Here is an 18,723-nt window from a genome sequence, read left to right as displayed (position 1 = left end):
ATCCTCCCCTCTTCACAGATCCTGGCAACCACTAACCTACTTGGTCTCCGTGCCCCACCCTGTCTGTCACACGTGTAGTGGCACAGGGGAACAAGAACCGTGTTCTGCTCAGAGCTCACGAATCTTTACAAGGCCCTGCTCATCAGGCTCTCAGCCCATGTGGATTCCCTTCAGAAGGGAGGGCACAGGGCGCTCAGAGCCCTGAGGCCTCTGTTTCACGTCCTGGGAAAGGGCTGCTCTGCCCTTTGCCCTTTACTCACTGAGCAGAAACTATTTCCTGCCTCTCCAGCAGTAGAAGGACTGTGAAGCAAAGCCAGTGAGTCACAGGTTATCTCTAACAGGGAGCTTTACAAATGGAAACATTTAAGGTTATTTGCCCAGCTATATACTGTTTTCATTATTTTATCATGTACAACAAATATCCAGAAAAATCCTAAGCCCTGACCCATACCTGAACAACTTAATACTGGAAGCCTGGGGAAGAGAGAACCAGAGCTGACAAGCCGCCTGTCAGATGCGCATTGTGTTTTAATACACTCCAGCACAACTGAATTTCTCCCAGGATCTTCCTGTCTCAGCCCCCAAGTTTTAAATATAGACCCTTCTCGTAGGGTAAGACGGATTTGGGCAAGAATCAAGTGGAAGAAAGCATAGGAAAAAGGGCCTCGGAGAGTCCGAGTCCCCCTGGTCCCTGGGCCCACCATCCGTCTTTGGCTCTTCCGGCTTCGCTGACCCACTCGCTCAGGTGCGGGCTCCCCCTTTAAAGCTGCCCTGCACTTTCCTTCCAGGTGCCTTTCGGAGGGCACTGCCCACGTTCTGCACCATGGTTATTCGTATACACACTTGTTTTAGTTCTCCCTAAGCGTTTGCAATTTCGCTGGGGAAATAATTAAAGCAGCATTTAGCCGGGCTAAAAACCTGAAATGCTTCTAATTTGAAAACCTCTTACTGCTGACAGATCCATAACTCAAGGAAATTACTAGAGTGAGGAGCTGTGGCTGCAAAGACATCAAGGCCAATACAGGATGAACCAAGAGAACAAAGGGACAGAAGCTGGGCTCTGACGCCAGCTAGAAGTGTGACCAGGGCCTGTGACAGCCTGGATGCCTCGCCTCACCTACCTGTACAGTGGAGAGAACATCACCCACCTCATTCACTGAGATATCAAAAACACCCCCAAATGTTTCTAAAATGTTTACTCCAGAACATGGTTTTAGTGTAGGATGTTTTCTTGACTTCCATCCCTTCCATAGCATGATTCCTGCCTTCAGCAGTCAGGTGGCCACAGAGACGCCCTTCCCCATTCAGTGTGGCTCTGTGGCTCGCTGGCCAGGAGGTGTCTTTTAACCCAATCACCTGATCCTGGGCTTGGCTGCTCTTCCCTTCCATTCCACATTAATGGTGGGAGAAGAGCCCTGATCCCAAGTCTAGTGACTCCAGGAATGTAATTCCCACTCAGCCCTGCTCTCCCTGGATTCTGACTTGCTTGTCAGGGGGCCTGGCTGAGCATTCTGGACTTCAGTGTCATGCCTTCTCCAGAATCAAGGCCTTCTTCACCTGGAATGCCTCCAGCTTGCTGGGGAGCAGGGACCATGATGGGGTCAAGGAGTCACAATTGGGTGTATGGAAGCTCAGGACCAAGAAGAAGCTCCTTCCTGGGAGGAAGAAGGAGAGATCAGAGACAGTAACAAAGGCCAAGACGGGATGAGCCAGGGCAGGCTTCAGCAGAACCCACCAGTCTGGAAAGATGCTTCCTTGTAATGAATTCCTGGGGTTCAAGGTAGGTGGTGGTAACACAGCTGCTGAGAATGGTACAGGAAGCACAATAACTTGGGGATGTTGTCTGGTTGATGGAGCTCCCATATAGAGCCTAACACTGGATTTAATCATCTGCATGTGCGAATATTCTGCAGAAGAACACGTCTGCTTGCATCTGCTTGCAAGGGCCCCAGTGGACCCATGTGGACAGGTGGCGTGGAACTGCAGAGTTATAGCACTTTGTGGTTCCTCATGAGGAGACTGGCTGGATCAGACAATCCATAGAGTCCCTCCAGTAAGACCACCGCATAAAGCTCTAAGTCACACAACTTCTATGTCATCAGTCCACAAAGAAGAATCCCTAAAGATATCCTGATGGGTAACCCGAGGTTTCCTCAGAAAATGGTAAAGAATCCCTCAGGGCTCTTCCAGTCAGAATTAGGTGGGTCAACTCATCCTTTCAGGTACTCCACTATACCGTCATGCAACCTGGCTGAAGGATTCCTGGTCACATGGAGGTGGAATGAAAGAGGTATGCTTCTCTTCTAGTTAAAGAGCCTTGCAGGAACCTATAGGCCTCAGTGAGACTTTGTTCCCTACAAGGTCTTACATAGGAACCAGCAGCAATTTGGGGGGCAGAGTTGTTTGGCCATGCTGTGAGGCATACCTACCAGGACCAACAGGTTCTCTCTGGATATTGAGACATGGATAGTCTTCATTGTGCCACCAAGCAACATACACTTCTTTTCCTTTTTGAAGGAACAAATCAGCAGAGAAATAGATGATGCTGGATATGAGAGTTTCCCTTAGAAGTATACCAGGGATGGACAAAACTTCTAAAGAAATTTAACAGGCAAAACTCAGAGAAGAGAGGGACACCTTCTCAAAGGCTCACAGGGACAGGCATCCTTAACCTGTGCACATGTGGTATGGTGGCTCCATCCCTTTCTATCTGGAGGACTTGATCTGATTGCTTAACTTTTCTGGGATATATTTCTTTATGCATAAGATGAAGTTGTTACTGCCTATCTTGACTTCCTCAGTGATCAATGTGATCCTTTCGACAAATGGCCCTGGGACAAATGGATCCATGTATACAAAAGAATGAAATTGGCTCTTCACATCTTATACATAAATTAACTCGAAACGGATCAAAAACGAAACTAGTAAACCTCTTGGAAGAAACACAGGTGTTAGTCTTTGTGACCTTGGCTTAGGCAATGCTTTCTTAGCTATGACACCTAATGCACAACCAAAAATAAACAGATTTCTTCAAAATTAAAAGCTTTTGTGCTTCAAAGAACACTATTAAGAAAGTGAAAAGATGGTTCACAGAATGGAAGAAAATATTTGCAAGTCGTATGTATTATAAGGTTCTCATATCTGGAATATATAAAGGACTCCTGTAACAATAAAAAGACAAGTAACCTAATAAAAAAAATGGGCAAAGGAGATCAATAGACATTTCTCCAAAGAAGATGTACAAATGGCCGAGCACATGAAAGATGCTCAACGTCATGAGTTGTCAGGAAAACGCCAATCAAAATCACAACACAGCTCTTCACACCCACCAGATATGGCCATAAAGAAAATGACAGACAAGAAGAAATGTTGGTGAGAATGCATAGAAATGGGAATCCTCATGTACACTGCTGGTAAGAAGGCAAAATTGTACAGCCACTGTGGAAAACAGTATGAAAGGTCCTCAGAAGAGTAAAGAGAGTTACCATATGACACAATTCCAGTCCAAGGTATACCCTAGGAGAAAAAAATCTGTCTACACAAAAACATATACACAAGTGCTCACAGCAGCATTCTTCCCCAAAAGCAGAAACAACCAAACGTCCATCCACTGATGGATAAAATGTGCTGCGTCTATCTGATGAAATCATATTCAGCAATATAAAGGAATAAATTACTGATGGATGCTACGCATGGATACTTCTTGAAAACAGCCCTGAGTGAAAAGAGCCAGACACAAAAGGACACATTATTATGAATCCATTTATACAAAAAATCCAAAATGGGCAAATCTATAGAAACAGAAAGTAGGTTAGCGCTTACCGGGGGCTGAGAGCAGGGACTATTAATGGGTGCAGGGTTTCCTTTTGGGGCGATAAAAACATTCTGAAATTAGACAGTGGTGATGGTTGTATAACTCTGAGTATAATGAAAATAACTGAAATTGCATACTTTAAAGGGGTGAGTTTTATAGATGATTATATCTAAATTTTGAAAAGATAATGTGATGAAAACCTAAGATGTTCCTGGCTGGCCTTCACAAAGTAATACGTAAGATTTGTTATCATTATTTCAGCACTGAAACTCACAGAGGGGTTCCTAGTGCAAAGGTTGTCAGATGCTCGCCCAGCACTCACACCATCAAAAACACTCCCTATTTGCCTTTCCCTTTATCCCCCATCTATGTCCTGGGCCTTCTAGGGGAACACGGGCTCAGTCCCATTAGTGGCCCTAGATCTGAAGCCTGCAGAGCTTTGTTGCAGAGGGAAGGAAACACAATTCCCCCACACTGGCTCTGAGCTGGAACTGAGACACAAAGCGAGGGCACAGGAAAACCTGATCCATCCTAACACTGCCTGGATGTGACGAAGGGGCTTGTGGTTTACCCAGGGGCCAACATATGCCTCCAGGGCAATGATTTTAAGGCAGGATGCATTTTAAAATCACCTGGGAAACCTTGTCAAAATGCAGATGTTCAGGGCTCAGTCTCAGGTTCTGACTTAACAGGTCTGAGGGGGCCCAGCTTCTGAGATTGCTGAGCATGACCTCATGACTGACGTGCAGCCTTGTGTGAGAACCCCTGGATCAGACTCCAGTCCAAAGGAATGAAGACAGATCTCAGGCAAAAGAGCCAGACCCAAAGGCTGAGAGCTCCTGAGATAAGGACTCATATCATTCCAAAATCAGTTCTGTATTCTTTTTCCTCTATGGGATGTTTAATAGCAAGGGAAGTAACTGCATCGGTTTTAAATGCAACCATGATTAAATAGGGAGAGGAAGCAGGTCACTTCCACAGCTTCCCTCTAGTTCCCCGATCCTAAGCTATTTACTCTATATGGGGTTGGGGTGGAAGAAGTTGAGAAAGAAGTGGAAATCTTTTCAGAAAGTGCCACTTTCATGAAGTGAAGGTGAGATGATGGGAAGGAAAACTCAAGTTTATGCAGAGTTTTTTTTAATATAAACGTTGCACATTCAAGTAGCACCCCTGCCACACACACACACTTTTCAGGGTAAGCAGAATTTGTTTGTTTCACAATTTCTCCAGGACACAAAGCTGCTGACTCTCTGGAGAGGGAGACAGATGACTGCACAGGCACGAGACCGAGGAGCTGGGTGATGGGTGGATGAGTTTCTCTTCCTGGGCAGTGCATTTATCACAGTGCTTTATGTGCATAACAATGAACGTATTTCTTAGCCACCGCACAGCATTTCAAATTGAGTGATACATTTTCATTTTAAATCAGACTCGCAGACAGCCATAGTTCTCAGGGAGGATAAAAATAGACAGGTATATGGAAGCCTGAGGGTAGGGTGAGCCACTGCTGTCCTGCAGGGCTGCATTCCTGCTCTCTGGCTTGGTGGACTTTGCTGGTAACTGGCATATATTAATTTGGGAAGTGGGATAAGAATTCTACTTCCAGAGCATCAGTAGGCTGAACTCAGGAACTCTGCCTAAAAAGCCCTCTGCTTGGGCACTTGGGGAGCAGCCCTGTGGATCACTCATCACAGGCTTCTGCAGCCCTGGGGCAACATGTTTTCTTTCCCTTTGGCTGCTTCTACATAAGAAACGTTGGAAATGGTATAAATTGTAATTCCCTTAATCAAAGAAGGCCGTTGAAGTTTTTTTTTTTGGAAATAGCTGTGCAAAGCTGTATAGTTACTTGACAAGCTAATATGAGCTGAATCACTTTGCTGTGTTGAGTCTTCAGCAACCAAGGAGCTGAATTTTTGTAGAAAACTCCCAATTTATCCTGCACCCACTTAGGTCCCTAGGTCCCATGAAGGTCAGTCAGCTCAACAGAATACCTGCTCAACTCCACACTGAAGTTGGTACACATTATACTTGTGTATTTCCTTCAGTAGCTAACACCTGTGGGGCACACACTATCCACTAAACCTAACTTGCTTTATCCCCACATACAGTAGACACACACCAATCTCCAGGATTAAGCAGTTAGGTAGCATTATTACTTAATCAGTGACGTCATTTCAAATGGTTACCATGGTTGGCAGATGCAGAAGATTGAGCAATGATGCTGGGTTGAAATATTACAGGTGTAAGAGCTTTGTTCTACAGTCCCATCCCCTCACCACTCACCCTCAAACTAAATTTCACCTTATATACTGTGGCGAGAGAAAAAGGATTAGGTTCTAGATTAAATGGTGAGGATGATTCGACAGCATCTCAATACAGTACTAACAAAAGTGACACAAAACCACAGTGCCTCCTTCCAAAAGTTACCGTTTCAAATAGCAGTTTGAGGAGGGAATCTTCTCTTTCACCCTTTGCTATGATGGCAAAAGCCAGGAGGCTATGGAAGGCAGTGTTCTGGATCTAAGACCACACATTTAATTCACAGAATTAGAGAACAGTTTCTGTGATACCAGAAATACAGTCATTACTTCCTTGGTGGTAAAAGGCAGGTTATCAGCTGCCCTTTAAGAGGCCAAGAGTTGTGGGTATCTTGACTCCTCTGGTAGCGGAGTCTTGACTCTGATTGGCAGCCAGGTGGAATGAACAGTGGGAGAATCCATTTTCCATATAAGTCTAAAGACTTTGAGGGAATGCATTGTTTTAGCTGCCAAAAATGAGGTTGCCTGGATGAGGCAAAAGCACACCTGGTCTCCCAACATGCTACAACTAGAGGAATAAGCAGTAGAAACAGGGCAGTGAGCCGCCAGAGAAGCCCTCTGTAACTGACTGTGGTGCCTAGTCCCGGGCATCATGCTGCTCCCTGGCAGGCAGTCTCGTCACCCTTTGAGGCCCAGCTCAAGTCTCAGCGCCTCAGTGAAGCTGCAGCTCCTCCTGCATTTGCACTACAATCTTGTATCTGGTTATATGTTATTCTGTTTCAAGCTCTTATCACTTCCCTGAGACTGTGAGCTCATGCTGCACAGGGCCCATGACTTGCATCTTTCATTCCCTCTCAGGAAGCAGCACAGGGCTAGATGCTCAGCGCAGGGTGAGACATAGAAGAGAAAGATTCCCGGGAGAGAAGGATACCACAAAGGCCAGAAACCGTACTTATTCTACATAGAGCCCATGTGAGCCCCTGGAAGCAAAACCCTCTCCCCACTGGCTTCCCTCTCTAAAACAGACCATTTTGCATGGAGACAGCAAGACCAGTAGGAGTGTAGGTGACACATACCATCACTCGGATTTCACACAGTGAGGTTTCAAGCTAGCTCAGCTGGTGAATCAGAGGTGGCAGAGATGTATATAGATCTCTGCCTGAGCATGGTCTATGGTTAACCATGTCAAATCCATGGACTTCTAGCTCCTCCCTAATGTTCTCCAAGGAGAAACCCTGAAGCAACATTCCATGCAGTCTTTTGTTCAGTTATTGAACAATTCATTCTGTTAAAAAGTTCTTTGTGAAATCGGTGGCTCCTTATATACTGACAGGGGTCCCTGAGGTTCCACCTGCCTTAGAAGATCTCATTGTCACATGCTTCCCTTGTTTCTTCTCTCCTGCTTCACATGGTCCCAATGTTCACACTTCCTATCTGACAAATCCTCCATGAGCACCTTGGGTCTCTCTGCTCGCCTCCAGATCTCTGCACTGTATGGTACAGGATGGCTATGAGGACCTGAGATCCTTAAGTTTCTTTTACAGTGATCCTCAACAGTTTAACATGGGACACTCAGCTCCAGTCTGTTTTGACAGACTTCTTTACATATTTTTTAAACTGAGCTTTCTAATTGTTCGGAGAGGTTTGGGAGTGTCAGGGTGTTCTTTTGAGGTGACCACACATATTGGGATTTCACAAAAATACCACCAGAAAGTTCTGAGATAGACATGTTCTACCCAGATAGTTACGCCCATAAGGAGGCAGCTTCTTGCTCATATCCCAATGAGTAATAAATATGTTATTAAAGCTCAAGTGTCCAGTGCTATGCTGAGAACTCTAGATACATTATCTAATTCCTTACAACAACCTACCAAGTGAGTACAATCATTCTCTTTAAGGATAAGGAAACCCAGGCTCACTGAAATTAGTTTACTTCTTCAAGGTCACCTGGCCAAGAAATGTAGGAGTCAACACTTGAATCCAGGCCTGACTCCAAAATCCAAGAATTCAACCACCAGGCTCTTTTGGCTCTCTGGCAGGCCACAGCTCTGCAGTCTGAACTACCACAAGCTGGAAAGAGGAGGGAGTAGTTTTGCACCGAGTCTCAGGTCTGTAGCCAGTCCTAGAAGGCAGTCTCTTAGGATCTGCTTCACCCCTTCTTCTTCTGATAAACATTTGCTGGGATGATAACACTTCCTGTACATGAGCAGTAAGAGGCTTGGCAGCAGCAACAACAGAGATTGGGACAGAGGAATGGCAGGCCTAGGCCTAACTCAACCACCAACCAGGATGGTAACCTTGAGAAGTTCACTTCTTTGCCTGTGTCTCACTTGTGAACATGCATTTTACATCCTGATGCACCCATTCCTACAGATGACACTGAACAATGACCATGCCGCAATGTCCTTTTTCCCCCACAAATTGCTCTCTCCCATTTTCCAACCCAAGTTGTTTCATGGAAAAAACAAAAAAACAGTATACTGGTCACAACCGTAAACCAAAAATAAAATTCTAAAGCCCCAACTATCTGAATGGTTCCCTCCTCTCAGCCAAGGGCATTTCAAAGTTAACCTGAAAACACCAGTTCAGGCCATGCTGGGAATGGGGAGCTGGGCATGCCTAATTATACCCTCCTCTCTTTGGAATTACTGATAGAACAGACTCCAAATCTGACAAGAAACATTTATAATCTATTCTCTCTAAAGCCTGATACCTGGTGAGTTCATCTGCATGACAAAACCATGGTTTCCACAACCCTTTATCATAACCCAGACAGTTCTTTCTATTGATAATAACTCAACCAATTGCCAATCAGAAAATCTTTGAATATGCCTGTGACCTGGAAGTCCTCATCTTCTGGTTGTCTCACCTGTCTGAACCAAACCAGTGTACATCTTACATGTGTTGAGTGATGTTTTATGTCTCTCTAAAATGTACCAAACCAAGTTGTGGCCTGACTACCTTGGCCATATGTTCTCAGGATCTCCTGAGGGCTGTGTCACGGGCCACTGGTCACTCATATTTGGCTCAGAAGAAATCTCTTCAAATATTTTAGAGTTTGACTCTTTTCCTGGACATAACCCATTAAATTGGTTTCCTAACCCATAAATGGGTTGCATTGCAGAGTTCTGAGAAACAGTGGATAAGAAAATGTTTTCTGGAGGTGTGTCCTCTCCTGGAAGCCCAGCAGATCCAAGAGCCAGGAGCAGGAGTGCAGCCAGCTGCCTGTGGAAGACGGTTTGAAAACAAGTAACTCTGCAGAGCTCCCTCAGATCCTCTTCTAGTTCCGAAACTGGATGAAGATATGTCTGATCTGAAGACTGGGCTGGTAAGCAGGCACTGAAAGGCAGTCTAATTGGTCAGACCAGTGGTTTAAACTCAAAACTGACCTACTGCTCCCATGGCCTAAGCCCCATTCCCTTGATCAAAAGGCTGATGTAGGAGGTTACAGAGAAGACTGGGAAAAGGAATGCCAAGCCTTCATCTAAGTTCACAAGCTTGGCCCACCTCATTAACAGAGATGTTAGCTGTTTGTGTTCAGACTCGGAGGTCGAAAAATGAGAGGAGGCCCTAGGACACTCTGTCCTTTTTTTCTAAGCAGGAACAGACGTGGTTGAAAAGAAAAGAATAACAGCCTTCAACCTGGCTAGAGCAGCTCATCCTGAACAATGCTGGGACCCGCTGGGTTTTGAAAAGCTGCCAGGGTGTTGCAGATTACTGACAGCTCTTGTACTTTCCAGGTCAAATGCAAATTCCTAATTCCATCAGCAGCTTCCTTCCCAGGCCAAATATTTAAGAACTGTTTATGGTTGTTTATGGGTAATTAACCACTGTATATGAAATGGTTCTTCCATTACAATGGGCAAGTACCAGGTGGAGAGAAGACAGGCAGGAGGGGAGGCCCGTATCATGTCCCCTCATTCCCACTTCTGGTTCCTTTCATCTGATATGAGGGACTTGGTAGGACAGAGAGTCCTGGTGGGACACACCACAGGCTCTGGGCTGCTATACTAATCAGTTCAACTCCAATTAATGGCAGATGTTTGGTCTACATGATGCTGGTATGCAGCGTGATTTCATAAGAGCTAGTGGGGTCACAAGCCACCCTTCACTCCTATTTCAGGCAAGAATCCAGAGGAGATCCAGTCTTGGCATAGATCCAACAAGCTCTGGAATAGTTCAGTGGTTTATCCACAAGGCAAATCAGAGCACAATGGTTATTTTTTAACTCAAAGAAACCTTATTTTCCCACCACAGCTCTCATTATATATTTAACAGTTAAAGGAGTCTACTGAGGAATGAATGGATAAGCAAAATATGATACATCCACTACAATGGAATGCTACTCAGCCTTACCAAGGAAGAAAGTTCTGACACATGCTTCAACATGGATGAACCTTGAAGGAATACTAAACTGAAATAAGCCACTCACAAAAGGACAAATACTGTATTAGTCCACTTACATGAGGCTCCTGGAATCACCAGATTCACAGGAAGTATACAGGTGGCTGCTAGGGGGTGGGGAAAAGAATATATGGAATTATTTTTAATTCCCCAGTTTCAGCTTTGCAAGATGGAAAGAGTTCTGGAGATGGATGATGGTGACGGTAGCACACATTAAAAAAAAAAAAAGGCATGTACTTACTACCACTAAACTACACACTTTAAAGTGGTTAAGATGGTAACCAAGGAGGTGAAAGACCTCTACAAGGAAAACAACAAAACACTGCTGAAAGAAATCATAGATGACACAAACAAATGGAAACACATCCCATGCTCACAGATGGGTAGAATCAATATTGTGAAAATGACCATACTGCCAAAAGCAATCTACAAATTCAACGTAATTACCATCAAAATACCACCCTATTTCTTCACAGAACTAGAAAACAAATCCTAAAATTCACATGGAACCAAAAAAAAACCTACATCACCAAAGCAAGACTAGGGGAAAAAAAAACCCCCAAATCTGAAGACATTACATTACTCGACTTTGAACTGTACTGTAAGGCCATAGTCACCAAAACAGCATGGTACTGGTATAAAAACAGGCATATAGACCAATGGAACAGAAGAGAGACCCAGAAATAAAGCCAAAAACTGACAGTCAACTGATCTTTGACAAAGCAAGAACACAAAGTGGGGAAAGGACAACTTATTCAATAAATGGGGCTGGGATAATAGGCAAAGATGCATGTAGAAGAATGAAATCTGATCCTCATCTCTCTTCCTATACAAAAATCAACTCAAGATGGATCAAAGACTTAAATCTAAGACCTGAAACCATAAAGACTCTAGAAACTAACATTGGATGGAAAAACCCTTTTAGACATTGGCTTAGCCAAAGACTTCATGACCAAGAACCCAAAAGCAAACACAATGAAAACAAAGATAAATAGATGGGACTTAAATAAAAATCTTCTGCAGAGCAAAAGAAATAATCAGCAGAGTAAATAGACAACCCACAGAGTGGGAGAATGTCATCACAATCTATACATCTGACAAAGGACTAATATCCAGAATCTACAAGGAACTCAAAGTAGCAAGAAAAAAACAAACACTCCATCAAAAAGTAGGCTAAGGACATGAGAAAACAGTTCTCAAAAGAAGATATACAAATGGACAACAAACCTGAAGAAACGTTTGACATCACTACTTATCAGGGAAATGCAAATCAAATCACGATTGGATACCACCTAATTTCTGCAAGAATGGCAATAACTAAAAATCAAAAAATAGATGTTAGCATGGAAGTGGTATAAAGGGATTTTTTTTGAGACAGTCTCACTCTATCCAGGCTGGAGTACAGTGTCACAATCTCGGCTCACTGCAACCTCCACCTCCCGGGTTCAAGCAATTCTCCTGCCTCAGTCTCCTGAGAAGCTGAGACTACAGGCAAGTACCACCATGCCCAGCTAATTTTTGTATTTTTTAGTAGAGATGGGGTTTCACCATGTTGGCCAGGATGGTATCAATCTCTTGACCTTGTGATCCACCCACCTCGGCCTCCCAAAGTGCTGGGATTAAAGGCATGAGCCACTGCACCCGGCCTAAAGGGAATATTTTTACACTGCTGGTGGGAATGTAAACTAGTACAATTACTACGGAAAACAGTATAGATATTTCTTAAAGGACTAAAAGTAAATCTACCATTTGGGCCAGGCACAGTGGCTCATGCCCCTAATTTTGGGAAGACAAGGCAGGTACATCATCTGAGGTCAGGACTTTGAGACCAGCTTGACCAACATGGCAAAACCTCGTCTCTACTAAAAATACAAAAATTAGCCAGACATGGTGGTGCACACCCGTAGTCCCAGCTATGCAGGAGGCTAAGGCAGGAGAATTGCTTGAACCCAGGAGGCAGAAGTTGCAGTGAGCTGAGATCACGCCACTGCACTGCCACTATTGGGTATCTACTCAGAGGAAAAGAAGTAGTTATATGTAAAAGACACTTGCACTTGCATGTTTATAGTGGCAGAATTTGCAATTGCAAAAATATGGGCTCAGCCCACATGCCCAGTCAACAAATGGATAAAGAAAATGTGGTATGTATATACCATGAAATACTATTCCAACATAAAAAGGAACAAAATAATGGCATTCGCAGCAACCTGGATAGACTTGGAGACCATTATTCTAAGTGAAGTAACTCAGGAATGGAAAACCAAACATTGTTCGTTCTCACTCATAAGTGGGAGCTAAACTATGAGGATGCAAAGGCGTAAGAATGATACAGTGGACTTTGAAGACTTGGAGGAAAGGATGGGAAGGGGGCGAGAGATACATACGTACAGTGTACGTTGCTTGAGTGATGGGTGCACCAAAATCTCAGAAATCATCACTAAAGAACTTACTCATATAACCAAACACCACTTGTTCCCCAAAAACCGATTGAAAAATTTTAAAAAGTGGTTAAGATGGTAAATATGTGTATTTTTCCCACTATTAAAAAGGGTGGGGGAAAGGTAAAGGGGACAAGGTGGGAGATGAGAGAAGGGAAAATCCTCCTTGCAACTCTAGCTAGCTCATCACTTAGACCAATGCCAAAATCTGAAATCAGAAAAGGACTTCTGAGAAATACAGCCATGAGGACGTGACTGCTAACCTTCCCAGTTTTTCAGGCCAATGTCAGAGTCTCATTTCCATCAGCGTCCTGCTTGGGCTTCAGTGTTTGAAACTGTTTTGGAGGATCTGTTTCTGGCTGACAGTACACAAGAGGGCTCCCTGGGGAACCAAACTCTGGCTGCTCTAGGGCAGCCCCAAGACGCAGCTGGCGGGCACTTTAGTTACCTGGATGGGTAGCCAGCTGCACTGATTCGAATCGTCTCCAACACCCCGCAGGCTCTGAGTTGCTGCACTGCTCTCTTTGGGTCAAAGCTGCCGAAAAGAAAACAGACAAGGGATGAGTGGCCATGTCTGCAAAAAAGAAACAAAAAGGAATCTTTTCCTGCAGCACATGAAGTAGCTGCTGCCACTGAGTTACAGCTCATCAAGTACCTTTAACCTCAAGGTCAGGGGTTAGGCATAGACTAAAAGACACCAATGGGCAGGCACCTGAGCCATCTCAACATCTTCTGTTCTGCGCCTCAGGCTTTTGTGCACATTCTTATTGTCACCTGGGATACCCTTCTTTTTTGCATCCTGAATCCTTCCCACCCTCCAAGACTCATCATTCCTGCTCCTCTCCAAAGCTTACTCTTACTATTTTTATCCACACGGGCATGCATCTTCACTCACTGTCCCAAGCGTAAGAGCTTAGCACCATTATTTGACTCAAACATTAAAAGGATGCATTTTAGGCTAGGTTGATCTAGGTTTGAATCATGATATGGTCACTTACCAGCTGGGTGTCTACTTTGGGGCAAGTCACTTCATGTCCCCTTGGGCCTCAGCACCCTTATCTATATAATGGGGAAAACGGCAGTACCTGTTTTATCAGGTTAGTGTGAAGCTGAAATGTAATGGTCCCCAAAAGCAGGTGGAACACTGCCTGGCACTGCATAGGGCACACACGTTGTGCATGTTGTTAGCTATGATCACAACAGCTGTTCAGTTAACAATCATGTAGATGAATTTCATTTACATTATTATGGATTATTTCCCAGTCTTCAGAGATGTGTGCACCATTTTCAATCACTCACATGTCCTACAAAGCTAAGCCTAGCACTGAAAACCCAGTATTTCTTTCAAACATATATTCAATATGGCACTGTAGAATAAAACACCAGACAGTGTGTGAGCTGAGTATCCCTGCTTGAAGAGGAAAGTTTACACAAAACAGTACATAACAAACATGGTGAAAATGCCTAAAGAAGACAGAGAGCAACTGTCTGAGGTTATTAAACACAAATTATGAAAACTAAAAAGAAAAGAAAGAAGCCAGAGCGCAAGACCTCATCGTTGTCTAGGGTAACTGGGGAGTCTTCACAGAGATTAATTCTAGCTAAGCTAGAATAGATGAATTAATAGATTAAGTCTAGCTAAGCTACAATTAATCACTATTTTGAATTTGCTAAGACTACTGCCCCACTCCATGGGAAGGGATGAGGAACAAATTCTCCTTTTCCTTTTGACTGTCCTGCAGCTCAGTTGCAGCCAAGAGCCACACTTCTTTTTCTCCTTTCACTCTGCGACATGGTCCTTGATGGATGGTGCCCTGGGGTCGCCTGGGCTCAGTGAGCACTTGGCACTGGAAAACAGTGGGCATTTTCCAAGCAACTGATGACTGCAAGCTGCCACCTCACCCCAGGCAACACTCTGCATTGCACATCAGCCCCGGGTCTTGTCCCATGAGATGCCCAGTCTCTCCTCCAGGCTGTGCTCACTGTGTGGCTCTGTTGCTCCTCTCTGCCCTCCTGAGCCCCACCTTCTTTCCACACCCACCTCCTCCATAAAATCTTCCGACCACTCCAGCACCAAAAGCCCACGGCACTGAGCATATGAGGCACAATGGAGCATCGATTTACACAGCTCCAAACAAAACAGTCCCTTCAGAAGACTTCTTCTTCTTCTTTTTTTTTTTTTTTTTTTTTTTGGAGATGGCGTCTTGCTCTGTCGCCCAGGCTGGAGTGCAATGGCGTGATCTCGGCTCACGGGCAACCTTCGCCTCCCGGGTTCTAGCAAATCTCCTATCAGTCTCCTGAGTAGCTGGGATTATAGGCAGATGCCACCATGCCCAGCTAATTTTTGTATTTTCAGTAGAGACAGGATTTCACCATCTTGGTCAGGCTGGATTGCTGACCTCATGATCCGCCCACCTCAGCCTCCCAAAGTGCTGGGATTACAGGCATGAGCCTCGCCCCTTTCATCTTCTTAACAAGAGTAAAAGTCCCTTAGTGCAAGGGCCTTACAGCAGGGAAGAAGTGCTGAGTACCTGACTGCCTGCTGACCCTCTCACGCCAATGTCCCCTCTGTGGTGGCTCCGCCACAAGAGGCAGCACAGTTCCAGGATCCAAGGGGGTCTTCATCACTGGGGAGGCTATCACCAGAGTCATAAGCAGCTGCTGGGCTGCCCGTGACCAAGAGTGATCCGAAGCCTTTGGGCTGCAGGCTCCCCTGCTCACAGGCTCTCACTGCTAAAGCTGTCAGCCAGGGCCTGTGTCATAAAGGCAGAGCCCCTGTGCTTTGGAAAAGGCATCCTGTGGCCTGCAAGCCACCTCAACAGGTGCTCTGTCTCTGCCCACAGCAGCTGTGTTTCCCAGGCCAGCCACTGGCATCTTCCCTCTGCTCAGCACTACCACAGGGTCAAATTCAGTCCATTGTACACACTGGGATGGCAAAGTGCTCAGGAGCATCTGGAACCCATAGATCCCACATGGGCTACGAGACCAGCTGGTGGTCCCTCCTTCTTCCAGGACCTCCTACTATTTCATCATGAAATATATACTTTTAATATATTTTATTTCACTTCAGGTTCTGGGATATATGTGCAAAATATGTAGGATTGTTACATAGGTACATACATGGTTTGCTGCCTCCATCACCCGGTTACCTATAACTGGCATTTCTCCCCATGTTATGCCTCCTCAACCTCCCTACCCCCCACCGTCCCTCCCCTAGCCCCCCCAACAGACCCCAGTGTGTGATGCTCCCCTCTCTGTGTCCATGTGTTCTCATTGTCCAACACTCACCTATGAGTGAGAACATGTGGTGTTTGTTTTTCTGTTCTTATGTCAGTTTGCCGACTGATGGTTTCTAGATTCATCCATGTCCCTACAAAGGACATGAACTCATCATTTTTTATGGCTGTGGAGTGTTCCATGGTGTATATGTGCCACATTTTCCTCATCCAGTCTATCATCGATGGGCATTTGGGTTGGTTCCAGGTCTTTGCTATTGTAAACAGTACCGCAGTGAACATATGTGTGCATGTGTCTTTATAACAGAATGATTTATAATCCTTTGAGTATATACCCAGTAATGGGATTGCTGGGTCAAATGGAATTTCTATTTCTAGGTCCTTGAGGAATCACCACACTGTTTTCCACAATGGTTGAACTAATTAACACTCCCACCAACAGTGTAACAGTGTTCCTATTTCTCCACATCCTCTCCAGCATCCGTTGTCTCCAGATTTTTTAATGATCGCCATTCTAACTGGTGTGAGATGGTATCTCAATGTGGTTTTGATTTGCATTTCTCTAATGACCAGTGATGATGAGCATTTTTTCATATTTCTTGGCCTGATTTATGTCTTCTTTTGAAAAGTGTCTTTTCATGTTCTTCACCCACTTGTGAATGGGTTTGTTTTTTTTTCTTGTAAATCTGTTTTAGTTCTTTGTAGATTCTGGATATTAGCCCTTTGTTAGACCGGTAGATTGCAAAAATTTTTTCCCATTCTGTTGGTTGCCAGTTCACTCTAATGATTGTTTCTTTTGCTGTGCAGAAGCTCTGGAGTTTAATTAGATCCCATTTGTCTATTTTGGCTTTTGTTGCCAGTGCTTTTGGTGTTTTAGTCATGAAGTCCTTGCCTATGTCTATGTCCTGGATGGTTTTCCCTAGATTTTCTTCTAGAGTTTTTTATGGTGTTAAGTCTTATGTTTAAGTCTTTAATACATCTGGGGTTAATTTTAGTGTAAGGTGTCAGGAAGGGGTCCAGTTTGTTTTCTGCACATGGATAGCCAGTTTTCCCAACACCATTATTAAACAGGGAATCCTTTCCCCATTGCTTACTTTTGTCAGGTTTGCCAAAGATCAGATGGTTGTAGATGTGTGGCATTGCCTCCAAGGCCTCTATTCTGTTCCATTGGTCTATATCTCTATTTTAGTATCAGTACTATGCTTTTTTGATTACTGTACCCTTGTAGTATTGTTTGAAGTCAGATAGTATGATGCCTCCAGCTTTGTTCTTTTTGCTAAGAATTGTCTTGGCTATGCACGTTCTCTTTTGATTTCATATGAAGTTTAAGGTGGTTTTTTCCAGTTCTGTGAAGAGGGTCATAGGTAGCTTGATTGAAATAGCATTTAATCTATAAATTACTTTGGACATTATTGTCATTTTTACAATACTGATTCTTCCTAACCATGAGCATGGAATGTTTTTCCATCTGTTTTGTGTCCTCTCTTATTTCCTTGAGCAGTAGTTTGTAGTTCTCCTTGAAGAGGTCCTTTACATCCTTTGTTAGTTGTATTCCTAGGTATTTTATTCTCTTTGTAGGAATTCTGAATGACAGTTCATTCTTGATTTGGCTCTCTTTAAGTCTGTTGTTGGTGTATAGGAATGCTTGTGATTTTTGCACACTGATTTTGCATCCTGAGAGTCTGCTGAAGTTATCAGATTCAGGAGATTTTGGGCTGAGGCAATGGGGTCTTCTAAATCTACAATCATGTCATCTGCAAATAGAGACAATTTGACTTCCTCCTTTCCTAATTGAATACCCTTTATTTCTTTTTCTTGCCTGATTGCTCTGGCTAGAGCTTCCAATACTATATTGAATAAAACTGGTGAGAGGTTATCCTTGTCTAATGCCAGATTTCAAAGGGAATGCTTCCAGTTTTTGCCCATTCAGTATGATATTGGCTGTGGGTTTGTCGTAAATAGCTTTTATTATTTTGAGATACATTCCATTGATACCTAGTTTATTGAGAGTTTGTAGCATAAAGGGCTGTTGAATTTTGTCAAAGGCCTTCTCTGCATCTATTGAGACAATCATGTGGTTTTTGTCTTTGGTTCTGTTCATGTTGTGGATTACGTTTATAGACTTGGTGTATGTTGTACCAGCCTTGTAACCCTGGGATGAAGCCTACTTGATCGTGACAGATAAGCTTTTTGATGTGCTGTTGCAGTTGGTTTGCCAGTATTTTATTGAAGATCTATGTTCATCATGGATATTGGCCTGACGTTTTCTTTTCTTGTTGAGACTCTGCCAGGTTCTGGTATCAGGATGATGTTGGTCTCATAAAATGATTTCAGAAGGATTTCCTCTTTTTGTATTGTTTGCAATAGTTTCAGAAGGAATGGTGCCAGCTCCAGTTTGTATGTCTGATAGAATTCAGCTGTGAACACATCTGGATCTGGGCTTTTTTTTGGTTCGTAGGCTATTAATTGCTGTCTCAACTTCAACCCTTGTTATTGGTCTATTCAGGGTTTCAACTTTTTCCTGGTTTAGGCCTGGGAGGGTGCAAGTGTCCAGGAATTTATCCATTTCTTTC

General features: G+C 44.0%; 1 protein-coding gene across 3 annotated transcripts in view; it reads right to left on the bottom strand.

Annotated features, from left to right (window-relative positions):
* Positions 1-18,723, bottom strand: part of MYO5B (myosin VB) — a 386,934-nt gene that overhangs the window by 88,503 nt on the left and 279,708 nt on the right. For all 3 annotated transcript variants that reach the window (XM_003926074.4, XM_010336832.3, XM_074383485.1), the window contains exon 17: positions 13,363-13,449. In XM_003926074.4, the coding sequence (XP_003926123.3) occupies positions 13,363-13,449 (87 nt within the window). The remainder of the gene's footprint in view (positions 1-13,362; positions 13,450-18,723) is intronic.

Source organism: Saimiri boliviensis, chromosome 13, assembly GCF_048565385.1.
Source record: "Saimiri boliviensis isolate mSaiBol1 chromosome 13, mSaiBol1.pri, whole genome shotgun sequence".
Lineage (NCBI taxonomy): Eukaryota > Metazoa > Chordata > Mammalia > Primates > Cebidae > Saimiri > Saimiri boliviensis.
This window is presented reverse-complemented; position numbering and strand designations above follow the sequence as displayed.